We start from the raw sequence: 23,158 nt of genomic DNA, 5'->3' as shown, positions 1-23,158 counted from the left end.
ACCGATCCTTGACTTCAGTGATGTCATTTACAAAAAAAATTGTCACCAAATCCCCATATACTACCCACCACTGTGACCTGTACGCTCTTGTTGGCTGGTCCTCACTACACATTCGTCGCCAAACCCACTGGCTCCAGGCCATCTATAAATCACTGCTAGGCAAATCCCCGCCTTATCTTAGCTCATTAGTCACCATAGCAACACCCACCCGTAGTATGCGCTCCAGCAGGTATATCTCACTGTTCATCCCCAAAGCCAACACCTCCTTTGGCCGCCATTCCTTCCAGTTCTCTGCTGCTAATGACTGAAACGAACTGCAAAAATCTCTGAAGCTGAAGACTCTTATCTCCCTCAATAACTTTAAGCATCAGTTGTCAGAGCACCTTACCAATCACTGCACCTGTACACAGCCCATCTGAAATTAGCCCACCCAACTACCTCATCCCCATATTGTTATTTATTTTGCTCATTTGCACCCCAGTATCTCTATTTGCACATCATCTCTTGCACATCTATCATTCCAGTGTTAATACTAATTGTAATTATTTTGCACTATGGCCTATTTATTGCCTTACCTCCATAACTTGCTACATTTGCACACACTGTATATATATTTTCTGTTGTATTTTTGACTTTATGTTTTGTTTTACCCCATATGTAACTCTGTGTTGTTTTTATCGCACTGCTTTGCTTTATCTTGGCCAGGTCGCAGTTGTAAATGAGAACTTGTTCTCAACTGGCTTACCTGGTTAAATAAAGGTTAAATATTTTTATTTTTTAAAATAGCCAGATCAGGACCTAACATAAGGACAACTCAGAGTATGCTATTCTGTTCTTCTGAAATATACTACATTTTCTTCCTATCATGCTTCTTTAGACCTGTCTAAAATAAATAATGGATTTATTGTGAAGGTGTAGGCTATATTACATGGATTTATTAGACTTTTTTAAATGTAGATGTTCCAAAGGTCTACATCAGTGGCTTGTAGGCTATGTGTGGAAGCCAGGAGATGCTAAATGTGTTTATGTTAATTAACGGTCATTTTGCTTATTATTTGCTTGACAATCACCGGCTGACAAAATTTCGTGACCGCCACAGCCCTAGTCTCAAGCAAACATTTTGCGTGCCCGAACAGCCGAAAAAAGCCTTCCTGAAGTCCAAAACAAAATTTCACAAAATGTCGTCATAATATATGCACAAACTCTTACAAACTGTTTTGGCTGGGAAGCATGCAGATGCCTTAAGCCAGCACGGGTGTAAAAGGGGCTATGCTAAAAGCCTGCGTGCTGTATAAGTTATTTTAAAAAATTGCTGATACAGAATAAAGAAATCACAGGATATGGTCAGATGATAAATTGGCTTTATTCAGAGTGCCAAAATATTTTTTCTAAAGCAATGAGGACTCGGTATGATGTGGGTCTTTACTGTCTTATGTGGACATTGGCTTCACTCCTGCTGTGTATTCACTTGTGTGTTCTTCTCTTGACGTCACTTTTCCGAATGCTTTTCCGACATGACTTCGGTCAAATTCAGATAAAATATAGATTTCTCCCAAAATACAAATGTAAAGTGATATGTCGTATTGAGACTTTTAGTTGGAAGGATGAAACCAATCAGAATATTTAACAGCAACTTAATTATGCAATCTTCCCTTTAACAGTCTGAGAGGAGATTAACTGTCATGATGGAATCTTGACAAGGGCCCTTGAAACGCAAGACCCATTAGAAAGGGGGAAAGTTTTTAAAGGTCAGTCAATCAACCGTAATATTTCTGGGAAACTAGGGGAGAAGGAATCTGATGTTTTTGGAAGTCTTGAATAAAGATGATCTGTGGGTAGGAGCTAGCCTATAATGGATTGACTGCGGGTGGAAAACAGTGATGTGTCTGGACGAGGCGCCATGGGAAATAGACCCACTGCATCACACTCAAACAAAGACACAAACACACTGGCTCCTCAGTTCAGTCAAGCTCACCAACATGCTCTTACAACAACACAAGCTAAATGGACACTAACAACAAATTGAGACACTATTGGGATGCATTATGGTCCTGTTTTGACAGAATGCAATGTCATCTGCCTTACTCAACCCAAGTTGGTCAACTAACAATGTGAGGCCTAAGTCTTCAGACCCAGCAACAGCAAGAAGGCTGGTGTAATAATACTGTGGATGAGAATCTGTTTATTTGGATCTGCAGGTGGCTGATCTTCTTGGTTTGAGTTAACTGATAAGGTAACATATGCCACCCAAGACATTTGACCTGAACTGACGTATTAAGGGGGGAGTAGGCGAGTCATTAACAACTCTTAAGGTCTTTCAACCCCAGAACACACTTTGACTTCACCATTACTAGATTTGGGATAAGTGTTGTTATGGAAATGCTGGGTTACTATAATAGTGAATCAACATGTTTGCTAGGAAGTGGTCCATTCAATGTTTTGACAGGGTTTTACCATAAACCGGAGCAGTTTAATCGTTTTGATTGGTAATACTTTGGTATAATCATCCTAAATGGTTCATAGTGACCCCACAAAGACGACTCTCCACCAGAAAAATGTTGCACAATACACACTACACGATTGTTACTGAACATGCAATCAAGTTAGAGCATTTAATTGGTTGTCTGATTAGACAGACTTTCATAAATCCCACACAACATTTTCCACTGCAGATTCTATTCAAAAGGATTCCACGGCGAGAGAGACAGAGTTTAGTGCTTAAGAGGTCAAATGGTTAATTGGAAATCAGAACGAGCATCTAGCTCATTGTTTGTCTGTAAATTGAATCGAGAATTACAATAAAAGGATGACTAATTAGTTTGAGGATGAAATCCCTTCTGGGTTAAAGTATGTATACAAAAGAGACACAGAATATTCTGTTGCGTTGGCCCCTTGATGGCATACTAGGCTATTATCACTATTATGTGCCAGGCAGCCAGGCGTGTTTCTTAATGTGTCTGTTCTGTTCTGAGATGGGAAAGATGTGATATTTGGGGTGTAGGGGTAAAACAACATGAATGTGTTTTATTTTCTCCAAAGTGAACAGCATTTTTCACACTGGAGTCTAAAATCATAAAACCTGGCTGTTAATTCTATATCTCTACCCAGGTTTTCAGCAACCTTGCTGACTGACCACCATATTGTTCCAAGGACTGTCTGTCTCTAATGGAAAAGCTACAAAATAGTTTTCATCCCACTGAGCACACGTAATGAAACAGACAGGTAGGGGGTCTGGGAGGTAGCGTCACTCCACTGAACACACCTGATGAAAACAGGTAGGGGAGGGGCAGGGGAGGATGGGGAAACAGTAAAAGAGAGCAGAGAGAGAGAGAGAGTGGGAAAGAGAGAGAGCATGTGGCGCCACTCTACTGAACACACCTGATGCTACTCATGCTGCCGGTCTCAGATCCTAGCTTGCATCGCTCCAGTTGGGTGGCGACAATCTGCCGTTCAGCTTCCAGCTCTCGAGTCAGCCGCTCAAATTGCAGCTCCTGTAGAAATATATGAAAAAGTGATTGTCAGTAAGCATACCTGTATTGTGCTACATAGGATCTAGCTTACTGTATGTATTCATGCAATTATGCTTAAGAAGATTGTGACAATTCAAATGTTTCGAAACATCCAGTTAGTGTAGCCTAAATGATATACAGTGGGGTCCGAAATTGACACCCTTGAGGAAGATGAGCTAAAATTACTGTATAAAATAAATAATTCAAATACTGAGCTATAATTGTCACGTTCGTCGAACAGAGATGAGGACCAAGGCGCAGCGTTGAAGGCGAACATATTTATTTAGATAATGATCACACGATCAAAACGATGACGTGACAGTCAATGGTAATACACAAACCAAATAAGAACAAGAAACCACAATGAAGGAGTGCCAAACGGCTACCTAAGTATGACTCCCAATCAGAGACAACGAGCTACAGCCGTCTCTGATTGGGAGCCACCCTGGCCAACATAGATCTACAAAACCAGAAAGTGAAACCTAGAACACACATAGACTATACACACCCTGGCTCAACATATTAGAGTCCCCAGAGCCAGGGCGTGACAGTACCCCCCCCTAAAGGCGCGGACTCCGACCGCGCCCACCAAACACCACAGGGGAGGGACCGGGTGGGCACTCCGCTTAGGCGGCGGATCCGGCTCGGGCCTGATCCCCGCTCCCTCTCCAACCCCCCAAAGTACCCCTGGTCCGGTCTGGCCCCGCTGGCCGGAGCTGGACTGCACACTGGTGGAGCGGATTGCTCTAGCTCCGGCGTGAAGCATCTGACCGGTGCCGGACCAGCCACCGGTGGAACAGGCACGGGCCGTGCCGGACTGACGACGCACACCACTGGCTTGGTGTGGGGAGCAGGAGCGGGCTGAGCCGGGCTGTCGAGCGCACCACTGACTTGGTGCGGGGAGCAGGAACGGGCCGAGCCGGGCTGACGGGCGCACCACTGACTTGGTGCGGGGAGCAGGAACGGGCCGAGCCGGGCTGACGAGGCGCACCACTGACTTGGTGCGGGGAGCAGGAACGGGCCGAGCCGGGCTGACGAAGCGCACCACTGACTTGGTGCGGGGAGCAGGAACGGGCCGGACAGGGCTGACGAAACGCACCACTGACTTGGTGCGGGGAGCAGGAATGGGCCGGACTGGGCTGGCGACGCGCACCACAGACTTGGTGCGGGGAGCAGGAACAGGCCGGGCCGAGCTGGCGACGCGCACCGTAGACTTGATGCGAGTGGCAGGAACAGGCCGGTATACTGGGAACACACACCACTGGCCCTACGTGGGGATCAGGAACAGGCCGGACCGGACTGGCAACACACGCCAGTACCTCTCGCCGTGCCTCTACATCCTCCTTCCCCCTGGTGACCAGTGACTCCCGTAACCTGGCGGCCTCCTCTGCCAACCCGCTGGACCGCTCTATCGCGGCCTCCTGCTGCCCCGACGTCGTGAGCCCCCCTCCTAAAAATTTTCTGGGGGTCTCTCCTCCCCGTGGGCCAGGCCTCTATAGTTCTCGCCCAACTCTCGCTCTTCTGCCTCCAACTCCCGCTATTCAGCTCCTCAATTGGCTTGACCCAGTCGAAGCTCTTCCTCCATTGTTCCCAAGTCCACTCTCTCTGCTCTCCACTCGGCTTGACCCAGTCGAGGCTGCCACGGAGATCTGCTAGGGATTTCCCTGGCGATGGCTCCTCGACTCGCTGCTTGGTCCAGTTGTGGTGGTTTCTTCTGTCACGTTCGTCGAACAGAGATGAGGACCAAGGCGCAGCGTTGAAGGCGAACATATTTATTTAGATAATGATCACACGATCAAAACAACAAAACGATGACGTGACAGTCAATGGTAATACACAAACCAAATAAGAACAAGAAACCACAATGAAGGAGTGCCAAACGGCTACCTAAGTATGACTCCCAATCAGAGACAACGAGCTACAGCCGTCTCTGATTGGGAGCCACCCTGGCCAACATAGATCTACAAAACAAGAAAGTGAAACCTAGAACACACATAGACTATACACACCCTGGCTCAACATATTAGAGTCCCCAGAGCCAGGGCGTGACAATAATGCTTAAAAAAATATGGAAATTATATTATTTTATACTAATACAATTGCTCAGATAAAGAGATTTTGTTTAACAAGTAATATAATTTTTTTCTCCAAAAGGGAGCGGTCAAAATGATTGACACCCATGTTTTCAATACCTTTCAATACCTTACCTTGTGAGGATAAAGTCATTGAGCCTTTTTCTAAAATGTTTTATGAGTTGGAGAACACATTGGGAGGGATCTTAGACCATTCCTCCATACAGAATCCTTCCAGATCCTCAATATCCTTCGTCTGCGCTTATGGACTGCCCTATTCAATTCAAACTACAGGTTTTCAATGGGTTTCGAGTCCAGAGACTGAGATGGCCATTGCTAAATGTTGATTTTGTGGATTTTGATGTGTGCTTGGGGTTATTGTCTTGCTGGAAGATCCACTTGCAACCAAGTTTCAGCCTCCTGGCAGTGGCAACCAGGTTTTTGGCTAAAATGTCCTGGTACTGAGTAAAGTTCATGATGGCGTTGACCCAGACCCCAGGACCAGTGGAAGCAAAACAGCCCCATAACATCAAAGATTCACCACCATATTTTACAGTAGGTATGGAGTTATTTTCTGCTTATGCATTCTCATTTTGATGCCAAACCCACCACTGGTGTTTCATGTCATCTGACCAAAGCACCGGTTCCAATCCAAGTGCCAATGCTGTTTAGCAAACTCCAGACGTTTACATTTGCAATGGCCTTCTCAGTCTCCTGACGTTATCCTCGCAAGGTGAGGTATTGAAAGGTAGTGAAAACAGGGGTATTACTTCTTAAACAAAATATCTTTCCCTGAGCAATGATATTAAAATAATATAATTTCCACATTTTTTGGAGCATAAAATATAGCTTAGTATTTGAATGATCAATGGTCATTTTTGCTCATCTTTATCAAGGCTGTCAATAATTTCAGACCCCACTCACATTTGGAGATGAAAACAACACTCTTAGAAAAAAGGTGCTATCTAGAACCAAAAAGGGTTCTTCAGCTGTCCCCATAGGAGGACCCTTTGAAGAACAACTTTTGGTTCCAGGTAGAACCCTTTTTGGTTCCAAGTAGAACCCTTTTGGGTTCCATGTAGAACCCTTTCCACTGAGGGTTCTACCTGGAACCCAAAATAGTTCTACCTAGAACAAAAAAGGGTTCTCCTATGGGGACAGCCGCAGAAACCTTTTGGAACCCTTTTTTTCTAAGAGTGTAGTAACTTGTGTTGATGTCAATGGAAGATTTAGGCCTACACCAAAGTCCTACTCATGCACATTTTAAGTAACAATTAATTAAGAAACTACATTTACATTTTAGTCATTTAGCAGACACTCTTATCTAGAGCGACTTTCAGTAGTGAGTGCATACATTTTCGTACTGGTCACCCTTAGAAACCGAACCCAGAACCCTGGCGTTGCAAGCACCATGCTCTACCAACTGAGCCACACGGGACCATGAGCCACATGGGACCAAACTACAGTTGCCAAACAAAACCACAAATCAGCACCCCCCGCAGTGTACTACGCCACTTAACTATAAGTTAAGTATAACTATAAGAAATCTAAGATGGGTCAAATAAATTATATTCAGCCCAGGCTACAGCTATGCATTTGGTTTGCTAACTTGCTAGCTAAGTGGCTAGATGTCATGATCAAGCTTCTTGGTCACAGCAGAGACATTCAATCAATTCCTAGATCAAGATCCCTGTTGTCTAAATTGTTTTGTGGGTAAAACATTTATAAATAGCGCCCCTTGTGTGCACTTATGGTAATACCATATACCCTGGTATTTGTACAGAAACGGTATGACGGTATGAACACCTAGATACCGCCCAACCTTACATCTGAGCAGCCAGTCTCATTTAGGGCGCTTTCACATTTCCCCTTATGATCAGGATTCTGGAGCGTTTGGTACCCTGATCCGCGCTATAAAGCATGTGTGAAACGCAAATGAACCCTGGCTGAAACAAATCCTGGACCTGCGTGAGTAGTGGGTCCAAGATCCAGGACCAGAGTACCAGTTTTTGTGACGCAGCAGCGTGAGTCGCGTGAAACTTTTTTGCCCATTGTAAACAAGCTAGCTCGCTAACATCATGTAGAATGTGTGTCTTGCTAATTGCACCCTGAAACAGTTATTTTCAGGTCTTGCGAAAGCAAAACGTATTCTGTAGAATTCACACAAATGCTCCAGGAAACCGAACCAGGGTACTGAATTTCAAATGTGAAAACGCCCTTAGTCTCAGGCAACTCCAGTCAATACAAACTGTCCACTTCTTTTGTGACAATGCTGAAATTAGTCCACTGCCCACAAGGTCAAACACTCTCCCCAGAGCAGTTAATCTAAAGTCTGCTACAAAATGTATCACCTGCTATTTTGGGCAATAGCCCAGAAAATCGAGGTCCACAGAAATATCCCATTGAACTCGATGAAGAAAGATCCATACAACTCTTGTTAAACAGCCTCTGAGCTATAGCATCAAAGAGCTAGAAGTGTCAGTAGACGTGCATTCAAATGTACTTCTCTTGGTATAATAGTTGCATTTACATAACTTTGTACATGCAAGCAACTGTAAACTGTTGCTATTGTCTGGCCTAGTTATCTTCCAATATGCATATTTTGCATAACTTTATAAACAACTAAACATTGTGCTGATAAGATGCAGTAGGCTATATATTTGGATAGAGTAACAAAAAGTTCAAACGGAACAGCAAAGTTTAAGACCTTGTTTTAGTTTATCTGGGAGCAAAATGAGCAAAATGAGTTGCAAACAACAAAATCACTGACCTTTACTATTCCCTCCAAATGTAGCATAACAACCAAACACCTGTTACTGCCAAAATACTATTGGAATGAAAGTTAACAAAGCCATACCTTCACATGGACCATACTTCAGAGAAAGCACCAACCACACATAATATCCCACTTTTTTCTCCATCCACAACATGTCTAGAAGTTCATCTGTCCTTATCAAGAAAACTCCGTTAGAGAAAACAGCAAGCCCAGTAGTGACTGCCTCCAAGCAGTGAAGAATAGGAGTTCAGCCAGGCACAAAGGTCTCCATGGCAACAGAGAATTTAGAACCCCTTTGGCATTATTTATGCAACATTGCATCACAAAAGGACCCTCCCACCAGTCTGCCTGCCAAATCCTGCCGCTCTCCAATCACTCTTTTGACTGCTCCTCTCCTCAACACCATCTGCGCCCCCCGCTGAAAAAGCAGAGAGAGGGTAGCGGGGCGGAGGTGGGGAGGAGCTGGGTGAACGGAGGGATGGGGAGGGAGGGGGGACAGAGGGGGGGTGCTAATTGGAAAGCTCCAAAGACTTGCAGGATTGTGAATGTACATGGAAGTGTTGTGGGGTTGAGGCAGCAGAAATGTCTCCTCTCCTTCTCCTTCTCCTTCTCCATCTCCTCTCCCTCTCCTCTCCTCCCCTCTCCTCTCTTCTGGCCATAGCTCTGAATTGTGCTCTCCAGGGAGAGACAGTGACTGTTCTGCCTCAGTGCCACCCTTTGGGCTGGGCTGTCTTGCTGAGAAGGTAGCACACAATACAGCAGCATGTCATAGCCAGCCACAGTTTAAATATAGCTCGGTAAAAAAGACACACAAGGATCTGCCATGGGAGAGAAGAGAGGGCCACAGAGGCTTGGGATGACAATGTCACTATTTGCTTCCTGTCACTCACCACCATAAACACTGTTTATTTCTAATCTGTATAACGCATTGTTGTGAAGAAAGTATTTCAGAGGAATCAAAAAAAGACAGTCATAATATGATGTGGTTGCTAGTCTATACATGAATACATGACTCAGTAAATGTATACTTCTTCCAAATTCAAAGACCCTATAGTATATCAACTTACCTTGCAACTGTCTCCAACCAGTGTTAAAATAGGTTTTGTTTAGCCTAAGAAAAAATACATTTGGGTACATGATTGAGAAATTAGTCTAAGGCACTGCATCACAGTGCTAGCTGTGCCACTAGAGATCCTGGTTCGAATCCAGGCTCTGTCGTAGCCGGCTGCGACCGGGAAACCCATGGGGCGGCGCACAATTGGCCCAGCGTCGTCCAGGGTAGGGGAGGGAATGGACGGCAGGGATGTAGCTCAGTTGGTAGAGCATGGCATTTGCAACGCCAGGGTTGTGGGTTCGATTCCCACAGGGGGCCAGTATGAAGAAAAAAAAAAAAATTAAAAAAAAATGTATGCACTCACTAACTGTATGTTGCTCTTGATAAGAGCATCTGCTAAATGACTAAAAAAATGTATTAAATGAAAAGTAATTTTGTTCAAATGAAAACTGATAGAGCTCTGGGCAGCTGAGAGAGAATAGAGTGAATAACTTAACAAAGCTTCTCATATGCAAAGCTACAGTGGTTTGCGAAAGTATTCACCCCCCTTGGCATTTTTCCTATTTTGTTGCCTTACAACCTGGAATTAAAATCGATTTTTGGGGGGTTTGTATCATTTGATTTACACAACATGCCTACCACTTGAAGATGCAAAATAATTTTTGGGTGAAACAAACAAGAAATAATACAAAAAAACAGAACACTTGAGCGTGCATAACTATTCACCCCCCCCAAAAAAAAAAAAAAAATCAATACTTTGTAGAGACACCTTTTGCAGCAATTACCGCTGCAAGTCTCTTGGGGTATGTCTCTATAAGCTTGGCACATCCAGCCACTGGGATTTTTGCCCATTCTTCAAGGCAAAACTGCTCCAGCTCCTTCAAGTTGGATGGGTTCCGCTGGTGTACAGCAATCTTTAAGGCATACCACAGATTCTCAATTGGATTGAGGTCTGGGCTTTGACTAGGCCATTCCAAGACATTTAAATGTTTCCCCTTAAACCACTCGTGTTGTTTTAGCAGTATGCTTAGGGCCATTGTCCTGCTGGAAGGTGAACCTCCGTCCCAGTCTCAAATCTCTGGAAGACTGAAACAGGTTTCCCTCAAGAATTTCCCTGTATTTAGCGCCATCCATCTTTCCTTCAACTCTGACCAGTTTCCCAGACCCTGCCGATGAAAAACATCCCCACAACATGATGCTGCCACCACCATGCTTCACTGTGGGGATGGTGTTCTCATGGTGATGAGAGGTGTTGGGTTTGCGCCAGACAAAGCGTTTTCCTTGATGGTGGAAAAGCTCAATTTTAGTCTCATCTGACCAGAGTACCTTCTTCCATATGTTTGGGGAGTCTCCCACATGGCTTTTGGCGAACACCAAACGTGTTTGCTTATTTTTTTCTTTAAGCAATGGCTTTTTTCTGGCCACTCTTCTGTAAAGCCCAGCTCTGTGGAGTGTAAGGCTTAAAGTGGTTCTATGGACAGATACTCCGATCTCCTCTGTGGAGCTTTGCAGCTCCTTCAGGGTTATCTTTGGTCTCTTTGTTGCCTCTCTGATTAATGCCCTCCTTGCCTGGTCCGTGGGTTTTGGTGGGCGGCCCTCTCTTGGCAGGTTTGTTGGGGTGCCATATTCTTTCCATTTTTTAATAATGGATTTAAGGGTGCGCCGTGGATGTTCAAAGTTTCAGATTTTTTTAAATAACCCAACCCTGATCTGTACTTCTCCACAACTTTGTCCCTGACCTGTTTGGAGAGCTCCTTGGTCTTCACAGTGCCGCTTGCTTGGTGGTACCCCTTGCTTAGTGGTGTTGCAGACTCTGGGGCCTTTCAGAACAGGTGAATATATACTGAGATCATGTGACAGATCATGTGACACTTAGATTGCACACAGGTGGACTTTATTTAACTAATTATGTGACTTCTGAAGGTAATTGGTTGCACCAGATCTTATTTAGGGGCTTCATAGTAATGGGGGTGAATACATATGTGTCACGATCGTCGTTACAGGAAGCGGACCAAGGCGCAGCGTGTGATACAAACATGACTTTATTTTAATTAACGAACAAACCAAAACACGACTCGTGAAGTCCAACGGTTAAACATACCGAAACGGAACAAAAACCCACAACACCCACAGGAAAACATACAGATTAAATATGGCTCCCAATCAGAGATAACGAGCCGACAGCTGACACTCGTTACCTCCGATTGGGAGTCATTGACCAAACATAGAAATAAACCCAACAGAAATACAAACATAGAAATACACCCAACGAATGAACACACCCTGGCTCAAATTACAGAGTCCCGGAGCCAGAGCGTGACAATATGCACGCACCACTTTTCCATTATTTATTTTTTATAATTTTTGAAACAAGTTATTTTTTTCATTTCACTTCACCAATTTGGACTATTTTGTGTATGTCCATTACATGAAATCGAAATAAAAATCCATTTAAATTACAGGTTTTAATGCAACAAAATAGGAAAAACGCCAAGAAGGATGAATACTTTTGCAAGGCACTGTATCTCCTCCCAAACGAATGTCTTTATTTAAATTGTCATTGGGTCAGTATACCAATTCTAAACCATGTTCAGAATTTGAATAGCCAAGCTTAAAGGGATAGTTCACCCAAATTACCAAATTACATATTGATTTCCTTACCCTATAAGCAGTCTATGGACAAGGTATGACAGAAATCCATGCTTTGGTTTAGCTTCCATGTCACTGTATCCAAATGCTAATATTTTAGCATTTGTGGCACTAATCCCATTCAAGTCATGGGACCAATATTAGCATTTTTCCTGCATCATGTCCAAATCATTGATTGTGAATCTCAACAAAGTCAATTATAGATTATTTGAACATGATGAGCGAAATATGATAATATCGGTCCCATGACGAATGGGATCTGTGCCACAAATCCTAAAACATTAGCATTTGGAAACAGTGCCAGGGAAACTAAACCAAAGCATGTATTGCTGCCATACCTTATCCATATACTGCTTGCAGGGTAAGGAAACCAATACGTCATTTTGTAATTTGGACTATCCCTTTAATCAGATACTGAAATAGAAAGTATTCTGGAACTTTAAGACATGGCTAAATTGGTTAGCAGGACATTTCTGTATACATACTGTGGAACAGTGTAGAATACCCAGATTTTCAAATGTGTGTGTGTGTGGTAGAACTGAAGAAATACCCTCTAAATACTACAATTAACTAGTTTAAATGGGCAGACTGTTCAATTAAAAGCTTGCCTGATAATTGCATGTCAATTGCAATCATATATACTTCCAGCATTACCAAGGACAAGAGAGAGAAGGAGAAGGAGAAGGAGAAGGAGAAGGAGAAGGAGAAGGAGAAGGAGAAGGAGAAGGAGAAGGAGAAGGAGAAGGAGAAGGAGAAGGAGAAGGAGAAGGAGAAGGAGAAGGAGAAGGAGAAGGAGAAGGAGAAGGAGAAGGAGAAGGAGGGAGAAGGAAAAGGAGAAGGAGAAGGAGAAGGAGAAGGAGAAGGAGAAGGAGAAGGAGAAGGAGAGGGAGAGGGAGAGGGAGAGGGAGAGGGAGAGGGAGAGGGAGAGGGAGAGGGAGAGGGAGAGGGAGAGGGAGAGTGAGAGGGAGATGTATGCCCAATAGCTTGCAAACAGTACACCCCTGAAAACACCATTAAACCTATTAGTTGGTAGAATAAATGACTAGGGGACAGAAGATGGGATTCTGCAGCTTCAGGAAACTGTGTGGTCCTAGCTGTGTGGTCCTCGAGTATAAATGCCTAATTGTGCCCTGTGGTACCAAGACTGACATTTTAACTTTTTCAGAGACAATTTGATTACAAAATGTCATCCTGGGCATGCCTCACAAGTTCTTTTGGGGGGTTTTATCCGATTTCTAAAAAGCCAGAGGTTAACTTAATGAGTACAAAACCAAAGACAAGGAACACCCTGTAACATAATTAGCCTAGTGCAGGATAGGTTGGCTGGAGAAGGTGATTCTGGAAGTACTGAGTTCATCTATTCAGAGTGCAAAACACCTAGGCCTACACAAACTATACCACACTCGTGTGAAGCGAGGGTGTCCTACCAAATAACATTGAACAAACTCAAAATATGAAATATCGTGAAACAAGGTAGCCTATTAAAAGGATAATTGTATTAGCTGAACTTGAGTAGAGGCAGGAATTAGGATTTAGAAACATATGGGCTTTAAAATCCTTGGCTTAAATACTCCTGTTGAGACAACATTTCACTACTGCTGACTGTATACCCACTCGTCAGCTGAGTAATGCAGTGCTGGATTTCAGATTGATCTGTCTAATGCTTCATTCTGATTTGCTAGAGCAACTGTACGCCTCTACGCCACTCAAACTGCCCTTCTACCTCTCTGCCATGGTTGTCTGATTTACTCATTCAAGCCTCAAGCCAGGTGCAGAGCCAAGACATTCACACAAGTTCAATTTTCACCATTCTTCCCCCTCGAGTCAACTGACAAAAAATACTGTCTTAAACCCTTTGCAGTCTGAAACAAAGGAAATGGAAATATGTGAGCACTCCATATCCCTGTCTTATTCCCAAAAAAACACTCTTACTGAATACATATTTGATCCGTTTTAAAATCCCTTCTTATAATACAGTAATATGAAATTATAAACCCTGTACACGCAGTATCTGACATACATTTTGTTGAGTTAAGTCACTGTAGGTCTGATTAGCTAGCCATCAATCACTAACAATAACGACCCAGTCATCCATGAACCTCATATTGATCTTTACTATCTGGGCTCAACATTCAGTCACAGTCAAGTTATGAGTCTCCATATTGAACCTTTTGTTCGACATGACCGGTACATGTTAAAAGAGAAGTACTGTAATACCCTGAATACAACGTCTCAGAAAGTAAAATTGGGTTATTATAACTGCTTTTATTTATAAGCTGTGGCCTAGTTGATGGCCAAGGAATTACGCTAAATGCTATTATGCACAGAATTATGATATGGACAAAGTTGGGGGAGGGGAATTGATCAAGAAACATTTATAGATGATATAGTGACAATATATATCAACAACAGGTTTTTAAATGAACTGAATGAATCTGACTCTTCCTGGCAGACACAATTCAGTCTCTATAACTTTATTTTAATACGTTCTTCATTATAATAGTCTCCTCTCCTCTAACCTCAAAGCAGCCCACATTCTAGAATGTTACAAATTAGAGTGACTATTTCACAAGACTTAATAATTCCCATTCATTATTTAATGACCAAAGGCTGCTGAAATGACTTCACTGCATTTGTTTGAACATCCATTAAGTCTTAAGAGGTGACCATGATTAAAAGAGCAGATTAGCATTCTCTCTCTCTCCCCAAATCAAATAACGTCTGAATATTCAAGCTAAATGCATTCCTCATATTGCTGTACAAATGATTGCTAGATGTTTGATATGCCAGCACTCTGAATAAGATGACACTGATTTGCATTCCCATCTTGCCCTCACGTATAGGCTACTATACGTCTAATGGCTCTGGCTGGTTTCATTTGCTCTCCCTGTGGCCTGCTGCTGATTTTCTTCCTGATTTTAGAGGCTCCATTGTGAGAGGACAAAATGAGGCATCACACGTTGGCTTGTACATCACTACTTCAAACCATGGTCACTGGCAGATCCAAATGAGTCCCAATCATAAACAAGCATGGTGGGACGTTAATCTAAATATCATTGGGGGCCAAAAACAACATCACACCATACAGTACTAGAATAATCCCCAGGCTACAGGTTAAAGTCAGGTCACCTCCCAAAAAAAGTCAAGTCAACCCAATGCCATTAACACCAACACACTCCCCAAGCCACCTTACTGTTGTCCAAAGCCAACCGACCCTATTACTGAAAAATATAGTGGTACCTGTCCTTGTAAATCCATTGTAGGGCTAAATACACAGACTGTATCATCACACGTCACACTTTAAACCTTTTGCTGACTGATGCTGTTTGACATCTAGTGGTGGGGTCATAAACTATTGACCATAATAGGTCATTAACACTTTTTTTATTTTTTTATTTCACCTTTATTTAACCAGGTAAACCAGTTGAGAACAAGTTCTCATTTACAACTGCGACCTGGCCAAGATAAAGCAAAGCAGTGCGATAAAAACAACAACACAGAGTTACATATGGGGTAAAACAAAACAAAGTCAAAAATACAACAGAAATAAATATATATACAGTGTGTGCAAATGTAGCAAGTTATGGAGGTAAGGCAATAAATAGGCTATAGTGCAAAATAATTACAATTAGTATTAACACTGGAATGATAGATGTGCAAGAGATGATGTGCAAATAGAGATACTGGGGTACAAATGAGCAAAATAAATAACAATATAGGGATGAGGTAGTTGGGCGGGCTAATTTCAGATGGGCTGTGTACAGGTGCAGTGATCGGTAAGGTGCTCTGACAACTGATGCTTAAAGTTAGTGAGGGAGATAAGTGTCTCCAGCTTCAGAGATTTTTGCAATTTGTTCCAGTCATTGGCAGCAGAGAACTGGAAGGAATGGCGGCCAAAGGAGGTGTTGGCTTTGGGGATGACCAGTGAGATATACCTGCTGGAGCGCAGACTACGGGTGGGTGTTGCTATGGTGACCAATGAGCTAAGATAAGGCGGGGATTTGCCTAGCAGTGATTTATAGATGGCCTGGAGCCAGTGGGTTTGGCGACGAATATGTAGTGAGGACCAGCCAACAAGAGCGTACAGGTCACAGTGGTGGGTAGTATATGGGGCTTTGGAGACAAAACGGATGGCACTGTGATAGACTACATCCAATTTGCTGAGTAGAGTGTTGGAGGCTATTTTGTAAATGACATCGCCGAAGTCAAGGATCGGTAGGATAGTCAGTTTTACGAGGGCATGTTTGGCAGCATGAGTGAAGGAGGCTTTGTTGCGAAATAGGAAACCGATTCTAGATTTAACTTTGGATTGGAGATTCTTAATGTGAGTCTGGAAGGAGAGTTTATAGTCTAACCAGACACCTAGATATTTGTAGTTGTCCACATACTCTAGGTCAGACCCGTCGAGAGTAGTGATTCTAGTCGGGTGGGCGGGTGCAAGCAGCGTTCGGTTGAAGAGCATGCATTTAGTTTTACTAGTGTTTAAGAGCAGTTGGAGGCTACGGAAGGAGTGTTGTATGGCATTGAAGCTCGTTTGGAGGTTTGTTAACACAGTGTCCAATGAAGGGCCAGATGTATACAAAATGGTGTCGTCTGCGTAGAGGTGTATCTGAGAGTCACCAGCAGCAAGAGCGACGTCATTGATATACACAGAGAAAAGAGTCGGCCCAAGAATTGAACCCTGTGGCACCCCCATAGAAACTGGCATAGGTCCAGACAACAGGCCCTCCGATTTGACACATTGAACTCTATCTGAGAAGTAGTTGGTGAACCAGGCGAGGCAGTCATTTGAGAAACCAAGGCTATTTAGTCTGCCAATAAGAACACTGCCTTTCACTATTACACAATTGGACGTACAGTATATTGTAAGATAAACAAACATATCGTCGCTGTCTGATGAAAACCTCTTATCTCCAAAACAGAAACTTTTCAGGAATTGACAAAATTACCAAATGTTCCTGCAGTCAAATGACCAAATCATCCGCTAGTGGCCTCATGGGTGGAATGTTATTAATGTTTTTCATAATTTCATAATTTACAGAATTAATACACTTTTCTTTACGTCAAACGGTTTTGTTATAATTCAGTGCTCTGTGATGTATAAAAAGTGTAATATTGAAATGTTCAGAGTAAATTGAGGGGAGTTACTGCTTTCAATAAATGTAAAATAAAAACTTAAAAAACGACGACGTCTAATATCAAACATGAAACTTGGAAAATGAATGTAAGAAGACATGAAAATGCATATATTCCTAAAGGTCATAGAGCTTTTCCTAGTGTTGACCCAGTCATAATGCTTAACCAGTGGTTGCTCACGCTTGACCTCCCTCCTCTCACTGCTCCACAATGCACAGGATGTAGATAAATCCTAATTGTGCCCACCATTGAATAGCATAAACAATGAAAACGTCTGCCTTTTATTTGTATTCACACAACTATCCCAATGCTGTCAACCAAAAAAAACAACTAAGAGCTGTGACTGAGGTGCACCGGCTTAAATAAATGCAAGCTTGTGGAGATCTGCACACACACGCATGCACACACACGGACACACACACAGAGACATGCACACATACACACACAAACACATACACACACACACTTGCGCTTCTCTCTGTATGCAGGCCTTTAGGCTTTTATTTTTTACCCTCCTGATAGGGCCATTAGTATGTCCCAGAGCAGCCCCATGGGTCTGTGCGATGTGTGGCGGTGGCCCACTTGACCATTCCACAGCTTTTCTCACTTTTGCTTAAAAGCAGGAGGAGTGTCAGCGTAACCACTGTCATGACGCAGGGAATTGTCATGGCTCATTCCCATCTACACATATCCTCTGGGTTCTACTCTAAAATGGCTGCCTGCTGTAAGCTAAACAAATAGGCTATATCTTACTGCTGGTGAGGAATATCAGTTGGATACTTCCATAATGTAACTGCAAGACAATTATATTCTATTGAGCACAATCTCTTATGAAACTGAACCTAGTTTTGCACATTTTACTCAATAACAATGACTTAGTTACTATATTATTACAGAGATATTGTTGTGAGAGATAGCTACATTTCAAACGAAAGGCATAAGATTAAACAGGTCTAAACAAAGTCTCTATAGAGTCTCCTTATAGCGTCACCTGCTAATCAGAGTGGATGTTAGTCTGTCCTCTGCACCAGACACACACAGAATACAAATGGCACCAATTACTTGTGTCTCTATACCTCACTGCACCCCTGCAGAACACTGACCCGTTTACTTTATCATCAGAGAGCAACACAGTACAGCTAAATAGGATGGATTTCAGGCACTGAACAGGATCTTATGATGAGAAACGTAATAAAGAAGCTGGTGGTGGCAATATAGCTGAACCAATAACATACTTCATATTAGGTTTCCATCAGTTAAAGGGACATATAATGTGAAAACAAATTTCTTCACATATTCTTCATTTGTCCACTTTTGATACAGTCCCACAAAATTGTGCATTCAAATTTCATTCAAGTTTTCACAATGTATTGCTTTCAATCACCTGATACCTAAGATCAAGCAAGAGCAAAAACGCTGATCACATGATGGTATGTTTTGCATGGAGGGCCTTGCGCTCACTCTGAAAGTCACCCATGTACTGCACACACAGAATTAACATGGGAGGCCTTACCTGTTCCTTGACAGAGGCCAGTATGGCTGAAGTGGTCTCCGTCTCGGAGCCATCTCCATTAGAGGCGTTTAGTACTGGGCTCAGCATGGTGAAGTTCTCAGAGTCAGAGGCTGCGTCTGGAACTGGCATAACTCCTGAAAGGGAAAGGATTAACAGTCAGCATTAGAAGGGGGGACAACATCCACTGTTGGAGAAAATGCAGAAATTGTTCAGTTATTCATCGCTTAACTTTCATGAAACTGTTTGAATCCATTGACATTTCTCATGTTGGTTTGTCACAAATCACAACAAAATATATTACTGTATACTGTAGTTTCACTTATACCTCTCACAATTCCTAACCCTAGGATAATGAGAACTTTCTGTATTCGAGGGTTCTTTGCAAGGTAGAAAATCTGGATACAAATATATTAATCTGATTTAATAAGATTGTGGATATAGCTAACACTTGTAAACTATATCAGTCATATATCATAATCTGCCAAGTAATAATCTGGGCGAGAGCATGTATTAATGATTCTAGTGTGTGTGTGTGTGTGTGTGTGTGTGTGTGTGTGTGTGTGTGTGTGTGTGTGTGTGTGTGTGTGTGTGTGTGTAACAATGACTACCGTCACCGAAGGCGAAAGGACCTACATCTCTAGATAATCCTAATGTAATGAGAGATCAAATAAGGGCCATGACAATAACACAGATGGCAGCTTCTAAAAGCTGATGAAAGCTTGTCAGAATTTATCCTTCCCATCCATGTGTGGCAGTCACTAGATCACCCAGTCATGTTGAAGGTAAGGGAAAGGGAAAGTCGACCGCAGCCTGGGAGCAGACAAGAGCTAGACTATTCTGGGATGCTGCCAAGCAACAAGCCCTGCTGGACACTGCTAACATGGCTGACCAGAATCATTCCCTTGTCATCCATTTTAGTGTTCCTCTCTCTCTCTCCGCTCTCTCTCTCTCCCTCTCCCTCTCTCCCTCTCTCTCTTGACCTAGTTCAGTGCTTCCTCATCTCTCTTCCAGTCTGTGAGTTCTAAACACTGGCCGCTTATCTGACAGAATGTCTTCTCTTGCCACTGTTTCCTCCCTCCAGGGTCACCACACCTAATATCATCCACATATTTTATTAGCATGGAGCTCTGCCTCAGTGAAATACTAGCATGATAAATTCTAGGATATTCCTAGCAAGGGCTTTTAGAATTAAAGTAGGATTATCCAAATTGACTTATTTGTCATAAATAGTGAAAACAAAATAAATTATATGTCCCCACCAGACACTCTATTTGACCATCTGTGCAGACAGAATGGGTTGTAAGGAAACATGAAAATGGATTATACTGTAAGTCAATATGTCAACATACCCCCCAGGGCTGGGAATTGCCTGGGACTTCACAATACGATATTATCCTAATACTTACGTGCCAATACGATATGTATTGCAGTTGTCATGATTCAATACATATTGCAATTCGATACTGTGATTTTATATGCGATTCCATGGTCCAAACATATTGCTCACCATATGTCTGCTGTAGAGGGACAAGAGAGAGCCATGAGGAAACGAGTTTTGATCAGTCATGGAAATAAAAGTGCTGAAAACAAATTGGCTCCCTATTTAAAAAGAAAATGGAGAACAAGATGGAGTTTTGGTGCAGGTACAGCCAACTAGCGCAAAAATAATATTGCGATATTGGCAATATGATATGATATATTGGCAAAAATAATATCCTGATATGTAACTGTATCGATTTTTTCTCCCATCACTAATACCCCCTCTAAGCATTGAAAGCCTTTAAATTAGGATGCTGCAGCCATTTCTAGGTCAAACTTCCAACCTGTGACCAGTCCTTAGTATTGACCAGTACAAATCAGCTTTACCAGTAGCAGTCCAGCAACATCTGTGCCAGTCCATAGAGACAGGAAGTGAGGGTACGGATGAATTAGGCCTATATTTTGATGTTGAAGTAATCTTAAGATATCCATCTGCCTCTGATACAATCCGTAAATAAACATAAAGAGTAAACATAATCGCTTTACCCTCTTATCACAGTCCAAGACAAACTTTGAAAAAGACATCGGCATATTGTATAGAATGTATAGTCATCACAAAACTCTTGTCTGACTCATTCCATTTATTTTACTGTTCGCAGACTTCTTTCTGCACAAGGTAAAGCAGTATTGATTGTAAGTTCAAAAGATATCAGTCTTAGCCAGACGACGTACAATTGACAATGTATCTCCGTTAATACAAAGCGAACAAAGATTAATTCCCATTCCCACTGCTTCCGACCGTAAAATCCAAACTTAAGCAACTCTGTACGTGACCACAAAGGAATGTATGTTTATGGAGTGTATTTGATGAAGTGTCCCCTGTTGTCTCATTAAAACTTAGTGCACCATTTATTTTGCATTGGTAGTCATCCGTGGATCTGTCTAGACACTTTCCCTTCACTTAATATTTTAAATACAGACTTCCGACATTAAGAGTCTATCACAAGTTCATTAACATCAAAAGGCTCCTGTCAAGATGTCAAAGGAGACCCATCTAAGTAAAAAATAATGTCTGTACAGTAATGGACTGCTTAACCTTACACCAGGCACACAATATTGATTCACATTTTGTTTTCTGAATGTTAGTTGAGGATGGCTTGGGCAACTATAGGAATACACTGTGGGCATTTAACCACAACAAATATGCATTATTCATGGTAATAGCCAAGGAATAAACTAGCAAAAAGTGCCAGAGAGAATTGGTAGTGGCTTTCTGCTTTTTTGCCCAGCACAATATGTATGATGCATGCCCTCGATGAGAGAGGAAGGCAATTGCCTGATAGAATCTTACAGTATAGTCAGTAACTGCAGAGGCTGCAGGCGGGAGATGCTGGGGAATGCAGAAACCACTGACAGGTTATCATTCTTCAGGTGCAGAGTGCAAAATGCGGCATTCTTTTTTATAATCCCATAACGCCTTGAAAAATAAAGACCTCTGAAATCGTCAAACTCACCCTGCATGACATTTGAGAAGATACAATTCTTGCAGAATAGCAATTCCATATTATGTAATGTTGTGATAAAGACCTTTGGGTGCAATAGTGTGTAATATTATCAGGTTGGCAAAAATATCTGAGAGGGAAGCCATTTGAGGCTATTGATTAAAGCTCTCCGGGCAGTATCATGCCATTATGATGGCGTCGAAGCCATCTGCAGATTTAGACACACCAGTGTCTACAGGTAGACAGCAGGTAAGAAGGCCTTCTCTTCAAAAACCATTATTCTACCTCTGAATTTTAATGTTCTAACCTTCACAGCTTTTATATTCTAACGCATTTATGAAACCACTGTTGGACATGCAGAGATGGCCACGGTAACATCAATTCTAATTCTATGGTAAGTAGTGACCATGGGGCTCCACCCCAGTGATAAACTGGAGAGACAGTACATTTGACATCTCTACTGCAGTACACCAGTCTGTAGGGCCTAGCTGTCAGCCTACAAATCCTTTCTACACTCAATCACTGACTTGACAGAACTGGGTGGTAGCTGAGCACAAGACAAGGTTTTCCACGATATTGATTCACTTACACAACAAACAATATGAGATCTGTGATCACCTTAAGAAATGCAGGCAGGAAGCAGGAAAGCAGCATTTCTAAAGTATTTGGGTCGATGGAGTTAAACTGGCCCTGGCTAGCAGTAATGACATTGGGAGCCGCTATATTTCTCAGGAAGTTGGTCGAGAGCCTTTTCCTATACGCCTTAAGTCTGTTCAGACGAAGAAGGAACAAAAAATTATAATATTCTGGCAAAAAAAAAAATTGCTAGGCATGGCACACTCAACAACCCACTAAACTTTTTTATCACAATCTCTGGTCTGGGACAACTGTCAACAGTGAGAATTGCAGTCCAATTACATTCCATTAAGACACAGACTGTTCCCTCCAGAGTTAACGCAAATGTGTTTTTCCGCTAACCAAAGACTCACCTCAGCACATTTTGTTAGACCGTTTGGATCTGAGTATTCGAATAAACAAAAAGGGGGATGGTTTATTGCAATGGATTGTCTGTAAGTATCCACTTCGGATGGAGAGTATGGCCTGCTGTCTAGTGATGTCCTCTGACACTAATTAATTGGCAGGAAATATGAATATATAATTGATGTAGGGTTGTTGCGGTGTGAAATGAGAACTTGAAGCATACTGTCTCTCGATTAGCACTATAGGGGACAGAGAAATACAAATTCACGACTGATGACCAGGATACTAATGAAATCCACTGACCTTAGTATCATGTTCCTGTGACGGACCAGGTATAAGTCCTTTTTATGACCATACTTTGTAATTTGTCTTCTTACGTAAAATATTAACCTCTGATGAAAATACGCTATACACATTTTTGTATGAGGGAGTTCCATTATAACAAGCTGTCGCAATAGTTCCGAGGTCTACATGTTGATAGGTTAGG

The 23,158-nt window shown here is 42.4% G+C and overlaps 1 protein-coding gene across 6 annotated transcripts in view; it reads right to left on the bottom strand.

Moving 5' to 3' along the window:
* The window catches only part of LOC121580958 (catenin delta-2), a 117,330-nt gene that overhangs the window by 83,781 nt on the left and 10,391 nt on the right, over positions 1-23,158 (bottom strand). For 5 of the 6 annotated variants that reach the window (XM_041896190.2, XM_041896192.2, XM_041896191.2 and 2 more), the window contains exons 2-3: positions 18,710-18,843; positions 3,379-3,491 (exon numbers count right to left, since the gene is read on the bottom strand). In XM_041896190.2, the coding sequence (XP_041752124.1) occupies positions 3,379-3,491; positions 18,710-18,838 (242 nt within the window). In that variant the 5' untranslated portion in view covers positions 18,839-18,843. Of the gene's footprint in view, positions 1-3,378; positions 3,492-8,438; positions 8,630-18,709; positions 18,844-23,158 lie in introns of those variants that run through there. The other variant, XM_041896195.2, reaches the window with a different exon arrangement.

This window comes from Coregonus clupeaformis, chromosome 14, assembly GCF_020615455.1.
Source record: "Coregonus clupeaformis isolate EN_2021a chromosome 14, ASM2061545v1, whole genome shotgun sequence".
Lineage (NCBI taxonomy): Eukaryota > Metazoa > Chordata > Actinopteri > Salmoniformes > Salmonidae > Coregonus > Coregonus clupeaformis.
The sequence above is the reverse complement of the archived record's forward strand: the minus strand, read 5'-3'. Positions and strand labels throughout refer to the sequence as shown.